This window comes from Perca fluviatilis, chromosome 2 (genome assembly GCF_010015445.1).
Source record: "Perca fluviatilis chromosome 2, GENO_Pfluv_1.0, whole genome shotgun sequence".
NCBI classification, from domain to species: Eukaryota; Metazoa; Chordata; class Actinopteri; order Perciformes; family Percidae; genus Perca; species Perca fluviatilis.
The window spans coordinates 735779-749038 of record NC_053113.1 but is presented as its reverse complement, the minus strand read 5'-3'; the positions used below and the strand labels follow the sequence as shown (position 1 = coordinate 749038).

General features: G+C 40.5%; 1 protein-coding gene across 1 annotated transcript in view; it reads left to right on the top strand.

Annotated features, from left to right (window-relative positions):
• Positions 1-8587, top strand: part of si:ch211-137a8.2 (uncharacterized protein LOC777613 homolog) — a 10046-nt gene extending 1459 nt beyond the window's left edge. The window contains exons 2-5 of the mRNA XM_039785560.1: positions 1283-1420; positions 5289-5439; positions 7599-7781; positions 8469-8587. Coding sequence (XP_039641494.1) covers positions 1311-1420; positions 5289-5439; positions 7599-7781; positions 8469-8582 — 558 coding nt within the window. The 5' untranslated portion in view covers positions 1283-1310 and the 3' untranslated portion in view covers positions 8583-8587. The remainder of the gene's footprint in view (positions 1-1282; positions 1421-5288; positions 5440-7598; positions 7782-8468) is intronic.
• Positions 8588-13260: the final 4673 nt, after the last annotated feature.

Below are 13260 nucleotides of genomic sequence, written 5' to 3'. Positions count from 1 at the left end.
TCACCATCGGCTGACTGAGGGACTGGTTAGTTAGCTTCACCATCGGCTGACTGAGGGGACTGGTTAGTTAGCTTCACCATCGGCTGACTGAGGGGACTGGTTAGTTAGCTTCACCATCAGCTGACTGAGGGGACTGGTTAGTTAGCTTCACCATCAGCTGACTGAGGGGACTATTTTGTGGGGAAAGTAAGCTTGAGGCAGCAGCAATATGGCCATCTCCATCTTCGATGAAGGTGCTTCTGCCATGCTTTCTGTTATGGAGAAGTTGTGGCTTCAGAGCACAGTTGTGATGGTCAATTCAATGAGAGAAACTAATATGCTCAGGATCTCGAAAGCTGGGACTGTCACAACTGCCAGTGTAAAACACAGGCACAAGAGTCTAAGCATAGCTAAACTAGCCTACATATGGTGCTGGAATGGACAATTAGACTTTAGAAAGCTGTGACATCTACTGTTGGTCTTGTTCTGTGTCCATACAACTGTCTAGCGTGGGTTTTGTTGGCAACTTTGTGCATGATACGCCAATGTTAATTCAATGAGTTACTGCACTTGTAGGCCTTATATGCCTGCCATTTTATTAAGTAATCAATTTTCATGGGCTTGAAATATTCTATATTGTTATTACTAAGGGCCTGAGCATTTATTCTGTTTTTGAGCAATTTTTCCAATAGAAATGTATTAAATTCCCCTATTTAAATCTTTAAATGCCGTTTTCTCAAAATGAGGTTTTTGTCATTTTCCAGTATAAACATCTCAGCCTATGTAGCACCTATGTACACCAAACTTTCCAGTTATACACTTAGTAGGATTCTGAAGATATTTACAGAGGGATTTGTTAATAAATCATTCCTGGCCTGATTTATGTGACATTTTAAGCAAAAAAATGTGGCGAAAATCGATTTTTTTAAGGCCATGGACAGTATATTTGGATTTCCTAGGTAATGAAAGCAGATATCCTGAAATCCCTCTGTAATTTTGTTTTCATCTTGTGTGTAAACAAAATGAAAAAATAATTTTGCACCTGGCTTTATCATACGTTCAGATCTATCTACCGAAAATATATGCAAAATCGCGCATATTTAATGAGATAATGCCTAATTTGCATAATTAAACATACACATTTCAAAAACTTGTAATACATTTCTTTTATATACTTATGTAAGTAATCAACTGAGGAAGTTTCATGGTGATATCTATTATTTTAAAATTTTACCCTATTCACCTGTAGTGTCTCGCCTTAATCGATTATTTCTTAATTTCCTCTCCCTCTTATGTTTCCCAGCAGGTAGAGGCCACAGGAAGTGAGCCATATGGAGGAGTTTCCGGTTCCTTCGGAGTCTCCTTTGCTTTCCGCTGAGGAGGAAACGCAGCGCTGGGACTGCAGCTGGAGCCAAGATGGAGACCTGCGGGGGTGTGGACTGTGAGTGGGTCAGGGCATCGCTGGTCTATAAACTAGGGCTGGGCTCGATTTTAAAGAAATTCTTAGTACTGTATTGTATTCTTGGGAGTACCGTAGGTGGTACGTGTACCCCTAGGGGTACTTTTGGAGTACGTGAGATTTTTGCAAAAAATGCTAATTTGAAAATATATCATGCATAATTCCTAAAATAACCCTGAATGAATTAAGTGATGGATTCTAAACATTTTGAAATGTAGCATTTAAATGTTTTTTGTTTTTACTTGGCTTAAAAAAAGCAATTCAAAAAGGGTACAATATTGAAAAAAGTTTGAGAAACACTGGACTAATCGATTAGTTGATTTAAATCGACAGATCTGTAAATCTGAGTTTCTCTGCTAAAAAAACCACTTTAGTTCTTGTGTTTACCAGAGATGAGCTCGTACGTTTCTTGGAAATCAGTCATTCAGCGTGAAAAACTATGGAGGAAATATTTATTCATAATTCAAATTGAAAGTCCAAAGAGAAAACAAAGCGAGATCAAATTAAAAATATTATTATTTTTTTTATTTTCCATTTGGCTTTGGCTTTTGAATTTAATATTTGGCTGTTGAATTTCAATTTATCATTGACTTTTAATTTTCATTTAATATTTGGCTTTTGAATTTCAATTTAACATTGGCTTTTAATTTTAATTCAATATTTGGCTTTTGAATTTCAATTTATCATTAGCTTTTAATTTTAATTCAATATTTGGCTTTTGAATTTCAATTTAACATTGGCTTTTAATTTTCATTTAATATTTGGCTTTTGAATTTCAATTTATCATTGGCTTTTAATTTTCATTTAATATTTGGCTTTTGACTTTCAATTTAACATTGGCTTTTAATTTTCATTTAATATTTGTCTTTTGAATTTCAATTTATCATTGGCTTTTCATTTAATATTTGCTTTTGAATTTCAATTTATCATTGGCTTTTAATTTTCATTTAATATTTGGCTTTTGAATTTCAATTTATCATTGGCTTTTAATTTTCATTTAATATTTGGCTTTTGAATTTCAATTTATCATTGGCTTTTAATTTTCATTTAATATTTGGCTTTTGAATTTCAATTTATCATTGGCTTTTAATTTTCATTTAATATTTGGCTTTTTAATTTCAATTTAACATGGCTTTTAATTTTCATTTAATATTTGGATTTTGAATTTCAATTTAACATTGGCTTTTAATTTTCATTTAATATTTGGCTTTTGAATTTCAATTTAACATTGGCTTTTAATTTTCATTTAATATTTGGCTTTTGAATTTCAATTTATCATTGGCTTTTAATTTTCATTTAATATTTGGCTTTTGAATTTCCATTTATCATTGGCTTTTGATTTTCATTTAATATTTGGCTTTTGAATTTCAATTTAACATTGGCTTTTAATTTTCATTTAATATTTGGCTTTTGAATTTCAATTTATCATTGGCTTTTCATTTAATATTTGCTTTTGAATTTCAATTTATCATTGGCTTTTAATTTTCATTTAATATTTGGCTTTTGAATTTCAATTTATCATTGGCTTTTAATTTTCATTTAATATTTGGCTTTTGAATTTCAATTTATCATTGGCTTTTAATTTTCATTTAATATTTGGCTTTTGAATTTCAATTTATCATTGGCTTTTAATTTTCATTTAATATTTGGCTTTTTAATTTCAATTTAACATTGGCTTTTAATTTTCATTTAATATTTGGCTTTTGAATTTCAATTTAACATTGGCTTTTAATTTTCATTTAATATTTGGATTTTGAATTTCAATTTAACATTGGCTTTTAATTTTCATTTAATATTTGGCTTTTGAATTTCAATTTAACATTGGCTTTTAATTTTCATTTAATATTTGGCTTTTGAATTTCAATTTATCATTGGCTTTTAATTTTCATTTAATATTTGGCTTTTGAATTTCAATTTATCATTGGCTTTTAATTTTCATTTAATATTTGGCTTTTGAATTTCAATTTAACATTGGCTTTTAATTTTCATTTAATATTTGGCTTTTGAATTTCAATTTAACATTGGCTTTTAATTTTAATTCAATATTTGGCTTTTGAATTTCAATTTATCATTAGCTTTTAATTTTCATTTAATATTTGGGAGCATCTGTCTGCAGCAGGGTTCACCAACCTTTTTGAAACTGAGAGCTACTTCATGGGTACTGAGTCATACGAAGGGCTACCAGTTTAATACACTCTTCTGAAATGACAAATGTGCTCAGTTTGCCTTTATTTATGCAATTATAGTAACTACATGAAAACTTCACTGTTGTTGCATGAAATGTGGTTTGTGTTTAGCCTACATCATCATTTTCTATCATGTGAAATAAGAGGCCATCAAGCCTGAAGCTGCAGACAGATGCTCCCCAGCAGTAAGCTCCCCCTGCTGTTCATAAGGTGCCTCTGCACCCCTTTCGTTTCAGACCCTCCCACCAGTCTTTGGGCCACGCCTCCTCATTTACATTGACATGTGTCAAGTCCAAATGAAAAGCCAATGATAAATTGAAATTCAAAAGCCAAATATTAAATGAAAATTAAAAGCCAATGTTAAATTCAAATTCAAAAGCCAAATATTAAATGAAAATTAAAAGCCAATGTTAAATTCAAATTCAAAAGCCAAATATTAAATGAAAATTAAAGGCCAATGTTAAATTCAAAAGCCAAATATTAAATGAAAATTAAAATCCAATGTTAAATCAAATTCAAAAGCCAAATATTAAATGAAATTAAAAGCTAATTAGTCTAAAGCCAATATTAAATTCAAAAGCCAAAGCCAAATGGAAAATAAAAAAAATAAAATATATATATATTTTTAATTTGATCTTGCTTTGTTTTCTCTTTGGACTTTCAATTTGAATTATGAATAAATATTTCCTCCATAGCCCCATCTGTGTCTGTTTAAAACACGACTCAGACAACTTCTCTCTTTTGATGTTTTATTTAATTAAGCAACAGTAGAAATATGGGTGTGGGTAGCTCTGCGACGTGTTTATGTGTCGTCAGATCTCGAGGACGCACACGCACACACACACACACACACACACACACACACACAACCTCAACTGAATAGTCATCGTCCGAACTGCGACCTCTCCTTTTTCTTTCTCTCACTTTTTTCTCCGGGTGGTGTGCGCGGTGTGAGGTGCGTGTCTGCGCTATTCTACAACATACTCACAACAATCACTCCTGTGTGTGTCTGTGTGTCTATCTGTGCCGTGTGTGTTTGTGTGTGTCTATCTGTGCCGTGTGTGTTTGTGTGTCTGTGTGTGCCGTGTGTGTGTGTCTGTGCCGTGTGTGTGTGCCGTGTGTGTCTCTCTGTCTGTGCCGTGTGTGTGTGTGTGTGTGTCTGTCTGTGCCGTGTGTGTGTGTGTGTGTGTGTGTCTGTCTGTCTGTGCCGTGTGTGTTTGTGTGTGTGTGTGTGCTGTGTGTGTGTGTGTGTGTGTGTGTGTGTGTGTCTGTGCGTCCGTGTGTGTGTGTGTGTGTGTCTGTGCCGTGTGTGTGTGCCGTGTGTGTGTGTGTGTGTCTCTCTGTCTGTGCCGTGTGTGTGTGTGTGTGTGTCTGTGCCGTGTGTGTGTGTGTCTGTCTGTGCCGTGTGTGTCTGCCGTGTGTGTGTGTGTGTGTGTGTGTCTCTCTGTCTGTGCCGTGTGTGTGTGTGTGTCTGTCTGTGCCGTGTGTGTGTGTGTGTGTGTCTGTCTGTGCCGTGTGTGTGTGTGTGCCATGTGTGTGTGTGTGTGTGTGTGTCTGTCTGTCTGTGCCGTGTGTGTGTGTGTGTGTGTGTCTGTCTGTGCCGTGTGTGTGTCTGTCTGTGCTGTGTGTGTGTGTGTCTGTCTAGCAATCGTTCCTTTCGCCAGGCTGGAGAGGAAGTGGCTCCTCTGGCAGGACTTCATGACCGAACAGGCCCACCTGGACGCCTGGCTGCGATTGGCTGAGCAGGCTGTCGGTTCCACTGGCCCCGCCCACTTCTCCTACGTCACCGCCAAGGAGGACTTGAGGAAGTTCGAGGTGAGGAGAAATGAAAACTAACTAAACGTTGAGATCAATGGTTTCCAGGTACAAATTCAGACTTAAAATGAAGTCGGACTTCAATCAGCGACAGGATCAAAGGGACATTTCATCTCATATCAAAGATCAAAGGAAATATGGAGGCGTTTTAACTTTTTAACAACATGAAAATATAATTTTACTTCATTTTCGCAGCCTGATTTCTTACTGAATCTGTTCTCTCCCTCTTTCCTTTTCACCTTAGATTCGCCCGTATTTTATTTATTCAATCTTTACCCAGTCCCTCCAGAAAAACGTGATTATTCGATCGCATAATTCAACATTTTAATTTGCATTTTTTCCAAAGTATGTCGCACTTGCGCCGCATAAATTGCCGATTTTCCGCGCAAGATACGCGGGGCTTGCGTGATGTCATAACCCCCTCATTTTTGTTGCAAAAAAGTCACATATATCTTAGTAGAAAGTTGAAAAAATTTTGCGTTTTACTTCACACAAGAGCAGCCATTTGCCCCCTGTTGCCATGGGAACGTTATGAAGTGACGCAATTACGCGACTTGAACATCATCGAAAAGCAGGGTGTTGGGGGGGGAGGAATCACTTTTATTTTTTCTCTTCTTCTTCATCTAACTGCAGTTTTTGCAAGTTCCCGCATTTTCATCGCATATAATTGAATAAATATCATATACAGCATATTCTATCGCAGTTTTTAAGAAATTGTGCTGCAATAAATCAAGGATTTTTTCACCAAAATACTCTGCATTTTTCTGGAAGGACTGGTCATCATTCATTCAGTCTCATCTGTCTTTGACATCATTGCCAAATCAAACTATGTGTGTGTCTAGTTTAAGTTCATTTCCTTTTATATAGCACTTTAAGTGCCTCACAGAGATGAAAACATAAGTATACAAAGCATAAAAAAAAAAATATATATATATATAGTGGAAATGCAAACGCGGAAATATATACTGTGCAATGTACAACCCTTCTGATGTTGATTTGCAGCTAAAATATCACAGTATCTTATCTTAGTTTTAATGTTATTCAGGATCATACTGTAAGTGGCAAAGCATTCTGGGAGAAAACAATAATGACATCACAGCACTATCTGAGAGTGATACAGATTACAGGTATTTACTGTTAAGAGCAATGCATCTTGGGGAAAAAAAAAAAAAAAGCAGGAATTACACTTGCACATTTCACTTTGGCTACTCTTTCCAAATTAGGCTTTTGTGTGTGTGTGTGTCTGTTTGTCTATATAAACGCACACACACACACACACACACACACACACACACACATATATATATATATATATATATCTCTCCAGAAAAAGAGTTTTTTGTGATTGTTGCGGTTAAAAATCCTTGATTATGCGTCACGCTTTCTTAAAAAATGCGATGGAATATGCTCTATATGATATTTATGCAATTTTATGCGATGACATTGCGGGAACTTGCAAAAATTGCTGTTTGATGAAAAAGAGAAAAAAGTGATTTTCCCCAACACCGTTTTTTAAAACTTAATTTCCAAAAATAGTTGACACATATTCAGTCATTGCAATAAGTAAACAAATAAGATACAAAAATATATACAAATAAAATAATATTAAAGTAAAAATAAAAGTAATAGTATAAACAGAGGGAAATAAAAGATACAAAAGAGACATATATCATTATAACGTTCCCATGGCAACAGGGGAAAATGGCTGCTCTTGTGTGAAGTAAACGCAACATTTTTTCTACTTTCTGCTAAGATATATTGTAAGGGACTTTTTTTTGCAACTTTGGAAATGCGGGGGTAATGAAATCATGCAAGTACCGCATATTTTGCGCGGAAATCTGCAATTTATGCGCCGAAAGTGCGGCATATTTGAAAAAATGCATTACAGTAAAGTGATGTAATTTTCTGTGTTGCCAGACGACTCTAGCTCTTCTGTTATTTTTTTTTTTACGTAGTAATGTGGAAGTTATGTCCACATTACTGGAGATTACATATCTTAAATCTCAGTGTGAAGATATTTTGTTAAAGCACCAGTTGTAATATCGCCACCCAATCGAAATCGAGGCACTGGGACAGGAGTATGGCGATATCTGATCTTCTCCGTATCGCCGCCCAGCCCTACCTCACCACCTGCTCGCTCTCTGTCCGTCTGTGCTCAGAGGCTGCGGACCGAGGCCGGCCCTCGCCTGGTCCAGCTGGACGGTCTGACCCGGAGGAATCGAACGCTGACTCGGCTGTTTCGGGGCGCCATGCGGGCTCGGCTGCTGGCGGCGGCGAGGGAGTGCGGGCACCGCTGGGACGAAGTGAACGCCAAACTGGAATCAATCACCGGGCGACTGAAGGTCAGAGTCTTAATAATTATAATATATTAAAGTGCTCATATTCTGCTCCTTTTCAGGTTCATCATTGTATTTAGAGGTTGTATCAGAATAGGTTTACATGGTTTAATATTCAGAAAAACACCATATGAGCATTGCTGCAGCTCCTCTTTTCTCCCTGTGTGTTGAGCTCTCTGTTTTAGCTACAGAGTGAGACATCTCACTTCTGTTCCTATCTTTGTTGGGAGTCGCACATGCTCAGTAGCTAGGTAAGGACTACTAGCCAGTCAGAAGCAGAGTATGAGGGTGTGCCCTGACAGTACCTGGGTAAGGACTACTAGCCAGTCAGAAGCAGAGTATGAGGGCGTGTCCTGACAGTAGCTAGGTAAGGACTACTAGCCAGTCAGAAGCAGAGTATGAGGTCGTGTCCTGACAGTACCTGGGTAAGGACTACTAGCCAGTCAGAAGCAGAGTATGAGGGTGTGCCCTGACAGTAGCTAGGTAAGGACTACTAGCCAGTCAGAAGCAGAGTATGAGGTCGTGCCCTGACAGTACCTGGGTAAGGACTACTACTGCTTTAGCTTGTTTTGGCCATTTTGTGAGAAATCCAAGTTAGCTTCGAGCACGAACAGTCGTATGAACACATAACGAAAGCATTTCCAAACCGAGGGGGCTGAAGGTGTGTGAAGATGGAGAATCTCTCTCTCTCAGCTGTTCGTCTCGGAGTGGGAGGAGCTTGAGGCAGAGAGGGAGGAGCTCGCTCTCTGGTTGGCTGACCTGGACGTCCGTCTGACGGAGGTGGATCACCTGACGGGGAACACCTGAAGCTGCGCAACTTCTGGGTATTGATGTGTGTGTGTGTGTTGTGTGTTTTGTGTGTGTGTGTTGTGTGTGTTATTGTGTGTGTGTTTGTGTTGTGTGTGTTGTGTGTGTGTGTGTGTGTGTGTGTCCTGTCTGTTGTGTTATTGTGTGTGTGTATTGTGGTGTTGTGTTTTGTGTCCTGTCTGTGTGTGTTGTGTGTTTTGTGTGTGTCCTGTCTGTCTGTGTGTGTGTCCTGTCTGTGTGTGTGTCCTGTCTGTGTTTTTATTTTTGTGTGTGTTATTGTGTCTCTGTCCTGTGTGTGTGTGTGTTTGTGTGTGTGTTTGTGTCCTGTCTGTGTGTGTGTGTGTTTTGTTATTGTGTGTGTGTCCTGTCTGTTTGTGTGTTTGTCTGGTCTGTGGGTGTGTGTGTGTGTGTGTGTGTGTGTGTGTTTGTGTCCTGTCTGTGTGTTTGTGTCCTGTCTGTGTGTGTGTGTGTGTCCTGTCTGTGTGTGTGTTTTTGTTTTGTGTGTCTGTCTGTGTGTTGTGTTTTGTCCTGTCTGTGTGTTTGTGTTTTTGTCCTGTCTGTGTTTTGTGTCCTGTTGTGTGTTGTTGTGTGTGTGTGTCTCTGTCCTGTGTGTGTGTGTGTGTGTTTGTTGTTGTGTGTGTTTTGTGTGTGTGTGTGTGTGTGTGTGTGTTTTATGTGTGGTCTTTCCAGCAGTGTATGTGAGTCTAGGGAAAAGCTACATACGATTATCAGTTTTCCTTCCCACCCCCTAATATTGATGTAGTTGTTTCTGTGTGTTGTGTGTGTGTGTGTGTTTTTGTGTGTGTGTGTGTGTGTGTGTTTTTGTTTTTATTTTGTTTTGTTTGTGTGCAGACTTTCCAGCGGTGTGTGTGTGTTTTGCGGGCGTGTGCGCCCTGCTGCAGCGGCGAGGCCTGATCACCTGCGGCAGCACGATGCGCGAGGTCGATGCTGGAGCTGCTGCGCTGCAGCCTCGTCTACAACAACATCGCAGGACTACACCTACTGAGCATGAGACTGTACACACCCCCACCACACTTAAATAATAAAGCTCCTTGACCTGACGCCTTACACACTAGGGTTGGGACCACCACCCTACATACACTACCGCACACAACCTGGAAAACTATATGAGTCCCCCACTCCAGCCCCCCACAGCAGTACAAACAACACAACCTAACCACACAACACAACAAACACCCTATCACACACCACAACCCCCATAACACACCACACACACAACCTATATATGTATTAACTTCCCTCACAACCACCACACACACACACACAACAACACACACACACAACACACACACACCACACCACCACCACACACACACACTATTTATTCCCTCACACACACAACCCCACACACACACACACACACACACACACACACACACAACATTCCATATTCCCCCCCCCACCAACACACACACACACACACACACACACACACACACACACCACACTATATGATAACACACACACACACCACACACACACACACACACACACACACACCACACACCACACACCTATTATTACCCCCCAACACACACACACACACCCACCCCCACCCCACACACACCCACACACACACACACACACACACACACACACACACACAACAACTTTGATTATTCTCACCACACACACACACACACACACACACACACACACACATGGTATGATGTATTAACTTCCCTCACACACACCACCCACACACACACACACACACACACACACACACACACACACACACACACACACACACACACACACACACACACACACACACACATGTGTTGGATGATGTTAATCCTCAACACACACACCCACCACACACACACACCACCACACACACACACACACACACACACACACACACACACACACACACACACACACACACACACCTGTATGTATTAAGTTGGGTGTTTGAGGGGAGATGGATTTGTCTCAACTCGGAGCTCGGTTGTGGGGTCTCTTTTAGGAGGGAGGCGATAAGCCCACCTGCCTCTCTGCGGAAGGATGATAAGCCCACCTGGGCCTCCCTGCATTCCCAAACCCTCCCAAAGGTAAAGCTATACAGGCATTAGATCAGCAGTAAACGTGCAATACTTACAGTAAATGATCTGAAGAAACTCCATTTCTGCAGCTTTTTCTCTAGATTTCGGCCAATCATCTTACCCTCCCTCCCCTCCCTCCCTACCGGCACCTGGGGACTGGGTGGGACCCTCGGTTGATATAGGATTTCGGTCTCCAGCCGTCGTCGTGTTCAATGGCATGGTGGGAAGTGATAGCGGCTTTCAAAGTGGCGGAGCTTCACACCTTTCAGATCTAGATTTTGTTGATGATATTATTGATATTGTGTGTGTGTGTATGTGTGTGTATTGATGTGATGATAATGTTTATTAATGATATTCAATGATGATGATATGATGTAATGTACTGCATGTTAATGATATTATGTATGGTGCGTTTGATGGTGTGATGTGTATAGTATGTATTGATGTGTATTGATATTATGAGAGTATGTGTGTAGTTGTGTTATTTGTGATTGTGTGTGGTGGGTTGTTATTATTATTAGGATGTGTGTGTGTGTTCTATGTGTTTGTTATTATTGATTTTATTGATAGTGTGTTATTGGCGCGTGTGTGTGTTTCTATGGATGTGTGTGTGTTAGTGAATTAGTGGATTGTGTTATGTGTCTCTATGGATGTGTGTATTGGGGTGGTGTGTTATTGTATTGTGGTTGTTTGTGATTGTGATTGTGTGTGTGTAGTTTATTGTGTAGATGTGTGGTATTGTGTGTGCTGTGTGTTTTGGTATTATTGTGTGTTATTGGTGTTATATTGAAGCTGTGTGTGGTATGTGTTTTGTGGGTGTGTATGATGGTGCTGTGTGTGTGTGGGTGTATGTGTATGGGTGTGTGTTTGTGTGTGTATATGGTGTGTGGATGTGTGTTGTGTTGTGTGTGTGCTGTGTTTGTGAGTGTTTTATTGGTGCATGTTATTATTGGTGGCTGTATGTGTCTATGGGTGTGTGTTGTGTGTGTGTATTGTGTGTAGTGGTGTGTGGGAATGTGTTGTTTGTGTGTAGTGTGTTAGTATAGTGTGTGTTATTGTGTGTCTGTGTGTGTGTGTGTGGTGCATGTGTGTGTGTGTGTGTGTGTGTGTGTGTGTACGTGTGTGTGTGTGTGTATGGGGCGCGTGTGTGTGTGGCACGTGTGTGTGTATGGGGCGCGTGTGTGTGTGTGGGGCGCGTGTGTGTGTGGGGGCATGTGTGTGTGTGTCTCTATGGATGTGTGTGTGTGTGTGTGTGTGAATGGCGATGCGTGGCGGCATGTGTGTGTGTGTGTCTCTATGGATGTGTTTTTTGGGGCATGCGTGTGTGTGTGGCGATGTGTTTGTGTGTATGCGTATTGTGTATGCATGTGATTGTGGCGTGTGTGTGGATGTGTGTGGTGTGTGTGTGTGTGTGTGTGTGTGTGTGTGTGTGTGTGTGTGTGTGTGTGTGTGTGTGTGTGTGTGTGTGGTGCGTGTGTGTGGCGCATGTGTTTGTGGCGTGTGTGTGTGGTGCATGTGTGTGTGGCGCGTGTATGTGTCTATGGGTGTGTGTGTGTGTGTGTGTGTGTGGTGCGTGTGTGGGACACGTGTGTGTGTGTGTGTGTGTGTGTGTGTGTGTGGCGCTGTGTTTGTAGGCGTGTGTGTGGTGTGCATGTGTGTGTGGCGTGTATGTGTCTAGGTGTGTGTGTGTGTGTGTTTGTGTGTGGTGCGTGTGTGGGACACGTGTGTGTGTGTGTGTGTGTGTGTGTGTGTGTGGCGGTGTGTGTGTGAGTGCGTGTGTGTGTGTGTCTGTGTGTGTGTGTGTGTGGTGCATGTTTGTGTGTGTGTGTGTGCGTGTGTGGTGCGTGTGTGTGTGTGCGCGTGTGTGTGTGTGTGTGTGTGTGTGTGTGTGTGTGTGTGTGTGTGTGTGTGTGTGTGTGTGTGTGCGCGTGTGTGCGCGTGTGTGTGCGCGTGCGTGTGTGTGTGTGTGTGTGTGTGTGTGCGCAGGTATGTGTCACAGAGGTGGCGTGAAGAGGCGGAGCTACCTCAGCTCTCTCGGCTCTCAGTCTGATCTCAGCAATGACATCACCAACCAGGAAGCAGGTTTGGTGAGTTTCAAAAACCTTCTCGGGTCTTTTTACGCCCAAAAAAGTGACAATAATATTGGAAAAATGTGAGAAAAAAAAATCAGAAAAAACGCCCAGAAAATGTGACAATTTTTTGGGGGGAAAAAAAGTGAGGAAAAAATGTCTCTAAATTCGACAAAGACGTCGAAAAGTGTAGAAAAAGAACAACAAAATGTTGAAATTTTGATCCAGAAAAACACCTATTGCACAGTCAACAGTAAGACAGCAGTCTTCCTACTTTAGTGTCTGTCTGTCTGTCTCTCTCTCTCTCTCTCCTCTCAGTCTCTCTTTCTCTTTGTCTGTCTGTCTCTCTGTCTGTCTGTATTTAAGTCTGTCTGTCTCTCTCTGTCTCTCTGTATTTCTGTCTTTCTCTCTCGCTCTCTCCTCTCAGTCTCTCTTTCTCTTTGTCTCTGTCTCTCTGTCTGTCTGTATTTAAGTCTGTCTGTCTCTCTCTTTCTCTCTGTATTTCTGTCTGTCTCTCTCGCTCTCTCCTCTCAGTCTCTC